Here is an 11,570-nt window from a genome sequence, read left to right as displayed (position 1 = left end):
CTTTGATACCTTGCATCGTTTCCATCACAAGACCGGTCTATAAAAGTCTCATTCAAAAACAAGGATGCTTCATCACATGTTCACTTCATCTTGGATTTATGAATGCAACAACAAATTGTGTGGATTGACAAGTTTCCAAAACTGCCTCCCCTGAGTCCATTAAATGATTTTCCCCTCATAATCCTGTTATTTTTATTTTTTTTAATGCAGTGCCCGAAGACCACAGCTATTCAATGTTGCCGTTTCATACCCATATCTTGTGATTTTCTGCATCTTTAACGAATATCACCTTTTATAGGTGATCTCATCCACAGAGGTATTGTTCATAAAAGGGTTAAACTATTTGTTCATGCAGATGCTCATAGATTGGCGATCCTCTCCTCACCCCCCACCTCTGAAGATGCCATTTCTGTGCCCATGAAATTAAAAACGGGAACGCATGTTTCAGCAAAATATCATCTTTGTCATTTTCAGTTAAATAGCAGGTTGAAATCCTTTGAAAACCCTTTACATTTTTCCAATTCAGCATCCCAGATCTCGGAAACAAGTCATCTACATGTGCTTTTATCCTGAGGTTATAGCTCTTAGTGAAAGTGAGAATCTTCTCATTTAGGTACTTTATTATACAGCAATCAACATCAATGCATGAACAGGTGCAGGTAATGGCCCAAAACTGTGTCTTTTGCATAACAATGCTCTTTCCCTCTACCACACTTTAAGCGGCACTGGATGTTGGTAGATGGCAGTACTTTGACTTAATTTTTTATTTTCCTGCTGCTATATTCCTGCTTGGAATTTCCCCTCGGGGATTAATAAAGTATAATTGATTGATTGATTGATTCTAAGACACAAAGACTTGTGGGTAGATAACATTACACTAAACTACACTGTTGTTGCCAGTAGTAGTAGACTGCCAGTGATAAAATCTGAACAGTTTGCATATGTCCTTGAAGATGCTGAAGAAAACATTCAATGAATAGGCGACTGGCTGGTTACAAAGTAGTTACCATCCAATGAATAAGGCGAATGGATTCACGGGCCTCCCAAACAGATGAAACTAGAGTTACGTGCAAAAGTTTGGGAAAATTCTGTTACGCTTTGTGCGATATACATTAGTTTATTGATAAACTGCAATATATATCTATTAAAAGGTTTGATATTGTAGTCCTGAAGACCTCAGTCACAAGTTTAAACTGATGGTAACTGCTTTTGGCCCATATGATTGCTGATTCCTGCACCAACACACACATCAGGCTGCATCCACATCCCCGGCCTTTTAATCCTATCGCACAGTCAATTATGATGCTAGCTCACAAAACTGATCAAATGTGAAAAGCTGATGGTACTTCGAAGCTCATTTTATGCATAAGGAGCTTAAAAGAACAGTTTGTCCAGTTCCGAGTGCACCCTTTGAACATTTGGACAAATGTATTCGCTAATATGCGTCTCGTGCTGCCATTTTGACCAGGACTCCCTTGTAGAAGATATATTTTATCTCAGCGGGACCTTCTGGGTTAAACAAGGAGCCGATTAACAAAAAAAAAAAAGAAGAAGAAAAGAATTTATGGCCAAGTCACAGCAACAAAGGCTAAAACAATACTTTATTAATGACTTTCCATTGTTTACACATTTACACCGCAGTGTAACACCTCCTCTAACAAAACAATAATCCCTTGAATCCATGTCAACTGCGTAGCTAACATGTCTTATAACAGATCCAACTTCAATATGAGGCTGGCGAGACATCAGGTCATCATGTCTACATGCACGACACAGGCACCAGCATAACAGCCATGTGTAGCTATGGAAGATGTCGGGTAAGAAGCAGAGGGAGGAACCCCCACAGGGCCAGCACACTGAAGGTGGCAGTGAGTGCCAGGTGCACTGAAAACATCCAGAATGTGAGAGAGGGAAAAAATTTAAATTGAAAAAAATAAATAAATCCCCTCAGACCTGTGCTCGAGTGCAACAAAAAAAAAAACAAGTCCTCAAAAAGCATGGTGATAAAAATTCAACAAAAGACGTGTACCGGTAGTCTCCTCTTGGAGGGATGATCGCCCCCCCGTTTTCACTTCTAACACAGCCTCAGAGGTCTGTGCGTCTCATCACTCAAGCGTGCCGACTGAAGCTGGATGGGAGAGGTTTTTGGTAGTCAAAGGCAAAAGTTATACTATTAGTGAACTGTCAGGAGAATGAGAGCACCGTAAAGATACGGTTGTTAGTCGAGCTCCGAGTCCGAATGAGACGCTGCCTTCTTTTTCTTTCTTCTGCCGTGTTTCTTGTGTTTCTTTTTCCTTTTCTTCTTGGACTTGTCCTGGGAAAATAGAAATGTTGCAATTGGTATTCAATGTTTTACTTTATTTATTTATATATATATATATATATATATATGTATGTGTGTGTGTATATACACTGTTCGTGTTTTGTTTATCTAGAAAAGAAAATGAGTGAAATGGCTCACTGTGAATTTCTCCTCCTCGCTACTTCTCTTTTTCTTCTTGGCTTCAATCTGAGGGAGGGGAGAAAAATATTTGACTTATTACTGGAAAGTGGGAAGTTACAACCACTCCTAATGAGTCCGTTTTGAAGGTTCCTCTTTTGCAATAATGGGAGTTTTTAACAAGAAGTTGCACCAACAGATGGACCTTTCAGTTATTCCCAATTTCAACACATGTGGTCGTTATTTGATCAAGTGCTTGTTTGTTTGTTTGTTTGTTGCTCAACACGGCGCAGATTCATTACAGCAACACTGTAGGCAACGAAGGTGAGACCAAAAATAATCAGCAGTACACGCTTTTCCCCGTTAAAACGGAAACATTCATGAGACGGATGATATTAGGTGCGATCGGAAATAAAAACGGGATCAAATCGGAGCCGGTTGTCAGAACGGCTCAGACTTCTGCTGGTGGGAGCGTGAAACCGAAAGTCTTCTTTGGTTGCCAATTTTGTACCGAAACTGCTGTCACAGTTCAGAGCCTGAAAAAACCTATGGGTTTTGCATGGTTTGTTTGCGTCTCTGACCATTTTTGTATGACTAACACAAATCAAAATTTTAAAAAAAACCAAAAACGTTTGTCGATTTAAACCGAGCTATGAAATTGTTACATTTAATTTTAACCGAAAATCTGAATCTGAATCTGAATGATACCGACTAAAAGAAACAAAAAAAAAAAAGTGAATTGGTGCAAGAGGTGAAAGAGGAAGAGAGATTATGACTTTGGGGTTGAGGAAGTTGGACAACTATCACATATTAATAAAAAATAAAAAAAAGATAATGAAATGCAATAATGTAACACATAAAGAAAGACTGATGATGCACTTTCTGAATTGACTGGTGTCCAAAGCTTACTTCCACATTTAGAGTAATAACCCTACCTCTTCCTCGTCCGAGTCCACAGATGACCCAGAGGATGAACCTTTGTGACCCCTCTCAGCCTTCCTTTTTCTTCTACGCCCCTTTTCATCCTGATGGACAGAAGATGGAGAGCACATTCTATTAGTTTGAAAGATACACTTCCAAAAACAACCATTTAAGTTGCTGAGTAAGAATCAAATTAAAAATGACCTTAACTTTGTCTCCCTCTTCCTTGATCCGTTTCCTTTTCTTCGCGGGTAGAAAAAAAACAAAACAGAAATCTTTTCAATACCAGAGTCTGTTTGTATTGAAGCACAGAGGCCAAAAGGTGCCGTTACGAGAATAAAAACCTTGCTTTCTGCGTCCGATTCTTCCTCTGAGCTGTCTGACGCTCGCCTGGCCGAAGACTTTCTTCGCTTCCTCTTTTTCTTCACACTCTTCTTTTCATCCTGCCGTGCAGAAAAAGAAGGAGAAAAAAAATAGGTAAAATACATCATTATTGTTCTTTTTTATTCTTTTTTTATGGTAAGGATGAGATAGACGGGGATGAAAGCATCTTCTCTTAGCTTACGGGTAAAAAAAAAAGTGGACTAACTTACCTCGTCTTCAGACTCTGAGGAGGAACTGCTGGAGGAATCAGAACTCGATGAGGAGGAGGAGGAAGATGAAGAATGCTTGACCAAAACACATTGAAAGCATTCTTCATTAGACTTGAGGTTAATATGCTTCTTTGAAAATGAACATTCATTTAAGAAGAAGAAAAAAAGAAGCTTTTGTACACATTGTACGTGTTTGGCTGTGTGTGTGTGTGTGTTTTTGACAGTAGCGTTGCACAACAGTCCATCAAAGCACTGGAGGTCTCTCCTCACCCTGCTACATTTCTTCTTCTCCTTCTTCTTTTTCTAAACACCAAAGATAAGTTGAAGTGAGTACAAAAAAACAGACTTCAAAAGCCGTCCACTCTGCAATAATGCCTCACTTTCCACACCTCCTTCTTGTCTTTCTTCTCCTCTTTTTCTTTGTCCACTGATCTTTTGTCTCTTTCTTTATCGCCGAGTAATTTTTCTCTGTTCTTTGCCAGCTCTTTCTTCCATTTCTACAAAAAAAAAAAAAAACAGTAGAAAACGTGTTAAATGATGTAATAACTATTTTTTTCCAAACCTGCACCGCTTCCCTAATCCAAATAAAGAACAGTGGATTACGGTTAGGAAAAAAAATAACAGCCAGTTTTTTTTTTTTTAATACTTGACTTGCACTACACACTTTATTAAGGCGAAATACCTCATGCATTTTGTCCTCGAACTCAGCCAGGGATCGAGAGCCCTTTTTCTTCTTCTCCAGCTGCTCCTTTAGCTCCTCCCTATTGATGAGGCAAACAAAAAAAAAAAATGTTTGCAATACAGTTGTCCAGAGATAAGTGTGAGACTTGAGGTGAATGCAACTCACGGTATTTTGAATGGACTGATTCTTATTGATTCAACAAACTCCAATGGGTTAAAGCCCCTTAACAAACAAACATTGCGGCGCCCAAAATAGGCACTTCACGTCCTTTTAGCTTTAGATATTTCAGATATAGCAGCAGCGTGGGACGCACAATGAACTAAATGTGCAGCTCAAGGCTGAGACCGAAGTTCTCTCCTTTAAAGACACCTCAAACTAACGTAATCCGATATCTCGGGAGCTCTATTGGGAGAGGACTTGAGGTAAACGAGAAAAGTCTCTGTAAAATGAAGATTCACTCGTATGGATTTCCCTGAGACAATTTCACTTTCAGCAGGAGAACTAAAAGCACTTTGCTGACACAGAGAAAAAAACAACACCCGGTGCCTTTTTACAAGGAGACCGGTAGATGGAAATGCATAAGAAAAAGGATAACGCTGGCACTTTGATCTACCCAATTTACAAAAACATAACCGAGCCAACCTCTAATTCACACACAGCTCTTAAATTGCAGGGGACCTCCAATTCTGCTTTCGGTCTTCTCTGGCAGCGGTTTGTTGCGGTTATGGCAATGCTATAAAATGATCAATGTAAGAACATTTTAAAAGATTGTAATTAATACCTCGGGGTATGTCATTCACAAGTCCTGCTGCTTAAGTCTTATTACTGCTCATGTTGTAGACATGGACTAGAGCTGTTGCACACCTGAGAAGTGGAACTGCAGCGGAATTCAGCCGAGAGAAAGAGGTTTGTCTTTTCTTGTCTTCTATTAGCAAAAGAGTGACTGTATTTAGGGGGCCCCCTCACCATGTTGGTCGAGGTCTGCTTAAATAATCCTGTATGGTTGGTCCAGAACTCTGTGAAGGCCCTCTGGCTCGAGCAGCAGCTATAGGGTTGATGTATGCCTAAAAAAACAAACAAAAAAAAAAAAACAGACAAAGGCCATTTTTACACATCCATTAAAAATCACCATCCGCCTAGAAGGGTTACGGCCGAGTCTGATGACTGCAGCCTAAAGAAAACAAGAATTTCAAACAAAGATGTTTTATCGGGCAGCGCATAGTCAAACAGCGTGCAAAAAAAATAAACAAAAAGGATCTACTTCTTCTCAATCCTAATAGAAATGCGTGCATGTGTGTAGAGAAATTTGACATGAGCACGAACAACTCATTTGCGTTAACAAAAACAATGTTGACAACTATTAACCGGCATTAGTTTTATGTGGACATGGTAGTGTTGTGAGACGGCACTGAGTCCATGACAGATAGCCATAATACAGCCACAAGAGAAACTGGTAAACACTGCGCAACATCACCACGTCAAAACAACCCAAGGAAAACGATGGGAGCTAAAGTTAGCATCTTGTTTATAGCAAACAGGTCCGCTCCTTTGTCGTTGGCAACGACAAAATGACCAAAGAAACGCAAAGGTCCAAAATGTTCAAAACAATTGAACGCATACGGTTATATCCGTTAAGGGTGTGTGCTAATGGGTGATGCGACTTGCCACTAATAAGGCCTTGTATCGTAGCGGATACATATATGTGCTAATCGATGCTAATTGCAGAGCTAGCGCGCTATTTTGCGTTTCTCCTGGTCAATCAGCCACATATTTCGGCTTATACATTTCTCTAATTTAATCGCCATGTGACGTAACTCACCACTCGATTGTCTCTCTTGCCCATAACGAGTCGGTAATGTGGAGAATTTTCCACCAAACAGAGAAAGCATGAGTGTTACCTTGCTAGCATAGAGCTAGCCGTCTCATAGTTGACAGACGCTATCAGCGCTTCAAGCTTTTAGTCTTCGTCGGCTGCAACCTGAATCCCGGGCGATACGTTACCGCCTCCTTCTGGTGATAATAGTTTATATCCATAGACCAGTGGTTCCCAAACTGTGTGCCGCGGCACACTGGTGTGCCGTGAAGCAAGTCCAGGTGTGCCGTGGGATTTTGTGACAACCATACCTTATTATTTCAATATACAACAACACAAAAATAATTATTTTTTAATTTACTATATCAGTACTTTGTATGCACTAATTTCATAATACAGAGGCAAACTCTATACCTAAAAACAATTATTTAAAAATATTCAGAGAACCCCCATATTTCGCTGTAACGCAGTTGCGCAGGTGGGAATTATGAGACTGTGACACATCAAAGGCTGAAGGACAACATGAAAACAGAGAAAGAGGGAAGGAGCGCTTTCTGGTGCGGAGCAAACCACCAACCACCAGCGCAGAGACTGCCGACAACCCACCACAGAAAGAAAAGAGTCAGCAGACAGTATCATGAAAGTTACCCGTCTTATGGCTTCAGTTGGACCGACCGGGGAATGTCAACAATCCTCAGCCCGAGTACCTCCTGTCGGGAGAAGTTAGTTAATGCTAACTTAACTGCTAGTTAGCTAATACTTCTGTATCAAACTACCCAAGCATCTCCCACTACGCGATTGAGCAACTTCTTCCTTTCCCCACTACCTGCCTGTGTGAGTTGGCGTTCTCTGCTCTGGTTAAACATGAAGAACAACAGGAGGTCACGGCTCTCTGTTGAACAGGACTTGCGAGTGGCCCTCTGCTCAGTGCCACCAAGGATTAAAGAAATCTGCTCGCCCCGACAGGCACATGTATCTCACTAATTTGTAAGTAGGCAAAATGTTTACAATAGCATATGTTTCAATGCTGATTGCTGAAATGTTGCATTTATCATTTGTAGTTTAGGACCATGCACAATGCAGCTTCCTTGCACTGACAGTTCTCTGTGCTGAGTTTCCTTTGCCTCATTTTTAATTTTGTGACCTGTCTGGTTTAAATGAATGTGTTGCTGCTTTGATGAAGCCTAATTTGATAAAGTTTCAAATTAATTTTTGAAATATGTCATTAATAAATATTTCATGAGTAATATAGTTGTCTTTGTCAAATTGTATTTGGCATTAGTAAATAATTATGCACATTTACAGATATTTTACATGATATGAGGGATAACACGTGTTATAAGGGCTATTTTGCTTAATAGGTGTGCCTTGAGATTTTTACTTGTTACTTTGGTGTGCCTTGGGCACAAAAGGTTTGGGAACCACTGCCATAGACTATTTGCACATACAGTCAAGCACAAAAATGATTTATACCAATGGCAAATTTAGATCTAAGGTTACTTTTATTTTCTAACTGGATAGGGTACAAACAAATGGAAAAATATGGTAAAACATTTTGCACCATCTAGAAAAAAAATCTCAAACACACTTAATATTCTGAAAAATTAGATGGCTTTCACGGCAAATCTAATTTGATATCAACTGAGAAAGGATATGAAGAGAGAAAGACAAAACATGGCGTTTTTGTACTTTTTAATTTGACATAGACCCAGACTTTCGGGTCAGAATCATTTCTAAACTTGAATATTCCAGAAGTCCTGTCCCTGAGGTGCAATTATCAGCCACGCATAAGGTTACAAAGGGTAAAACAGAACACACCATTTTAATGGGCAAATTGTGTAGTCTAAGTGTTCCTGTGATGGTATAAAATACGACAGAAGAATCCAAGTAGCCTACTTAAAATGGCAATTACAACTACAAGAGCAACTGTGTGCTATGTTGCATAAATATGAACACATTCAAAGATGAGCCCGAAACATTCATAAAAAGCTGCTTTTTTATTCAGCTGGTGCAACACAATAATACAACATCAATGCATCCATACATAAGTTTGTCAATCAGAGTGATATAATTGATCAGGCTATGCTGATGATGTCAGAACAGTGGAACAGCTGCTATGAGACTGAAATGCGTTAAAACAGGTTAAATCATATATGCACACAGTGATCGCATCACCTGTAATGAGACTAAAGCAATCATTTTAAATTGTAAACCACTATTTCTAAAGTATTTGTAGCTTTTGATAGATTTTATGCAGCATTTATACCAGACATTTTGTTACCAAATAGAAAATTCACACAGTGTTTAGTCAAGCAGATAATTGCATGGATTTTAGTCGCGTTTACCTTCCAACAATTAGAAATAGCTGGCAAAAACAGTCTAAACAGGCAGTTACCTTCAAACAGTAATGACTACAGTAACATATATTTGATAAATAGTAATGACAGTAGACCAAAGATCAAAGTCACTATTGTGAGACAGCTTGAAAGAAAAAACCTGAAAGAGTTGTAATGTGGTCATTTAGTAGCCCAGAGATGTGCAAACTGTGCCCGAGAGGTTTGGACGTCCAGAACAAAAACCTGAGAAAGTCGGAGAATGAGTTTGGGTGTGCTGACTGCGCCACCCGTTAAGAAAACATGTTAAAACCAGTGTTAAAATGTTACTGTTCTGCGCGAACTACAACATACAAAAATTCAACTCTGCATCATTTGCTTCCCCCCACTCCTCGCTGATAAAAAAAAAAAAAACTCCCCAAAACTTAACTGCAATACGGCGGCACATGAATGTAAAATAAAGCAAAACCTTGAAAAAAAAAAAAAAAAAAAAAAAAAGAAAAATTATTGTGCACCATTTCATTTTCAAACTACTGTAAATTTCGTAGCCCACGCTCGGTACAGTGAAATCCATTACGTCATCCAAGGAACCAACCCGACGTTTTCAAAAGACAAAACACTTTCGTCATGCAACATTCCGCTGACCTTTGCTGTTCTAAGTCACTTTTATGACATATCTATGTGCTGACATACATGTATCAAAACCTTTTCTATCATTACAGCTAGCACAATACACTGTACAGTACCAACGCCTTGCCTTTACACATTCCTTACACACATAAACTCCATGATCACCCCCAGAGTCTGTGTACTTGGTATAAGAGTAACATATGCCGCAGCATCTTAATAAAAAAAAAAAAAAAAAAAATATATATATATATATATATATATATATAAAAAAAAAAAGATCAAGTAACAAGTATATAAGACCTGTCAATAAAATTAAAATTAAATACAGGTTACTGGTGACGAAACTGATTTTATGTTGAATAGTGCTGGTGGGTACTTCACCTACAACCTGTGCATATGTGGATCTATTCGGACTGCAAACAACTGGATTTTTACAATGATAAAAGCCCACGTTGGCAAGTCAAAACTCATAAAACGTCTTAAAGTAAATGGCAGGATCAATTCTGACTTCTTTCGTCACTGTCTCAGCACCGATATCAGCCGATATGATGAGTTCCTTAAAAGAGTGCAGCAACCATTAGAATCCCGCTACTGGCTGGTCTGCAGTTACTCTTCATTTCCACAAGGAGGAGGCAATGTTACAGGTAAAACTGGAATGAGGAGGACATGGCAGTGAGTGGCTGGCTTGTGATTCCTTATAACGCATCATCAAGTTCATAGTTAAACGAGTGTGTTTGAGTCTGTGCCAGTGCACACCAAGTGTTAAGTGTCTGAGTGTGCGTCTACTCTTCGTGGACTCACTGCATTCTCCCACAGTGAGCACAAAGGCAGGTAAGATCCATGCTGTCCATCCGGGGTCCTGTTCAGTCCTCAAGTTGGGACGACTCTTACAAGGCTAAACACTGGTCATAAAGAGGATTCAGCTCCATCGCCTCCACAGTCTGTCAGCCCACTCGACTACAAACCAAAGACGCAGGCTTCTTTGCATTGTTACACACAGTCAATTACCAAAATTTCACTAACTAAAAGCAGCAATTATGGTCCATCTATTCCGGGAAGAATGCATGGTTCAGGGAGGACGATCGGTCCTCACACCACCTTTGCAGTCTCTTTTTCCGCGTACTTTCTGGAGATTTACACATCAACCATGAAAAGTATTAAGTCTCTTCGAGTCCATTACATGTTTCGAGTTTTGAAATTGCAATTAATTGAGCTTTTTGACATCGATCGGAAAAAGAAAAAAAAAGTCCCAGAAAAAAATACCAACCACATTTCCAAGCCTAACCCTTTTAACTATGACACGCTTTATAACCCGACCCAGTCGAGTTGAAAAATTGGAAATTAGAACAAAATTTGGTCCCCAGCTCGAGCTTTTAGACCAACAATTTGCTCCACAAAGCAACATCTTTGCAAAAGTTTTTTTTTTTTTTTTTTTTTAAGGGTTTGAGGAGAGAAATCGATACACCAGAAATGTGGAAGGAGCCCTGCTGATATATGGGAAGAGGACGTCTCAGAGCAGGCCAACAACTGGAAAATTTAATCCTTCAATAAGAACACTGCAAGTGGTCAAGAGTGTTGAGAAGGGCATGGAAACTTTTGCTTAGTAATGCAGTTTAACAAACCGAGTGAAACTGACTTTTTCTAAGAAATAAGAAAACTGCACAGGAAGAAGGCACCTCAGAGCCTTACGTCTGAACGTCTCCGACAGAAGGAAAGGACTTACGTCAATATTTTTTGGCATTCTATATTTTCCAGTATTGTTTTCAATTTGAAATATTTTCTGCTGATCAGCGTCAAAGAGCTTAATCAATGCGTTTGGATTTAACGTTCGTAAAAGCAACAAAACATGAGGGGCCACGGAGAATACTTCTAATATACACTGTGTGGGATGATAAAAAAGGGGAAGGAGGACCATCAGGCAGTCCGCTCCTCAACAGTGGGCTTATTGCTGGGAATAGGCTGGGCTGCGTACACACTTCTGCTGTGACTGTTCACACTTTGGAAGTAGGGGTGACTCAGCGCAGCGAAGGCCGATATTCTCCTGGAGGGGTTGAAGGTGAGGAATTGCTGCAGAGAGTGGGAGGAAAAGAGAGGATGAGACAGATTAATATGTGGTTAGGAAGGCTGGTAAATTCACACATGAGTCATTTGCACTTGT

The 11,570-nt window shown here is 39.6% G+C and overlaps 2 protein-coding genes across 3 annotated transcripts in view; both read right to left on the bottom strand.

The window, feature by feature from the left end:
* Positions 1–2,136: 2,136 nt before the first annotated feature.
* Positions 2,137–6,616, bottom strand: fam133b (family with sequence similarity 133 member B). Of its 2 annotated transcripts, none has more exons than XM_075449898.1 (11): positions 6,456–6,616; positions 5,603–5,700; positions 4,637–4,715; positions 4,344–4,451; positions 4,225–4,257; positions 3,955–4,029; positions 3,706–3,804; positions 3,572–3,604; positions 3,376–3,465; positions 2,462–2,509; positions 2,137–2,314 (listed from the first exon to the last, which is right to left on the bottom strand). In XM_075449898.1, the coding sequence occupies exons 1-11, from the start codon at positions 6,477–6,479 to the stop codon at positions 2,219–2,221; spliced, it is 783 nt and encodes a 260-aa protein (XP_075306013.1). In that variant the 5' UTR covers positions 6,480–6,616; the 3' UTR covers positions 2,137–2,218. The 2 variants fall into 2 exon arrangements, with proteins under 2 accessions (XP_075306013.1, XP_075306012.1); XM_075449897.1 differs by having other exon boundaries at positions 3,566–3,604; positions 6,456–6,615.
* A 1,811-nt stretch (positions 6,617–8,427) lies between these two features.
* cdk6 (cyclin dependent kinase 6) overlaps positions 8,428–11,570 on the bottom strand; it is a 37,316-nt gene continuing 34,173 nt past the window's right edge. The window contains exon 8 of the mRNA XM_075449495.1: positions 8,428–11,479. Coding sequence (XP_075305610.1) covers positions 11,327–11,479 — 153 coding nt within the window. The 3' untranslated portion in view covers positions 8,428–11,326. The remainder of the gene's footprint in view (positions 11,480–11,570) is intronic.

This window comes from Odontesthes bonariensis, chromosome 18, assembly GCF_027942865.1.
Source record: "Odontesthes bonariensis isolate fOdoBon6 chromosome 18, fOdoBon6.hap1, whole genome shotgun sequence".
Lineage (NCBI taxonomy): Eukaryota > Metazoa > Chordata > Actinopteri > Atheriniformes > Atherinopsidae > Odontesthes > Odontesthes bonariensis.
Note: the sequence above shows the minus strand (reverse complement) of the source record. Positions and strands in the feature narration are given on the sequence as shown.

Bases quoted from the DNA above. Each gene is read 5' to 3' on its own strand.
- fam133b (XM_075449897.1), bottom strand. From the start codon at position 6,479: ATGGGCAAGAGAGACAATCGAGTG. The intron at 5,701-6,455 runs GTGAGTTACGTC...TTGTTTTTTTAG, and splicing joins GCAAGAGAGACAATCGAGTG to GCATACATCAACCCTATAGC. The intron at 3,605-3,705 runs GTTTTTATTCTC...CTACCCGCGAAG, and splicing joins AATCGGACGCAGAAAGCAAG to AAAAGGAAACGGATCAAGGA.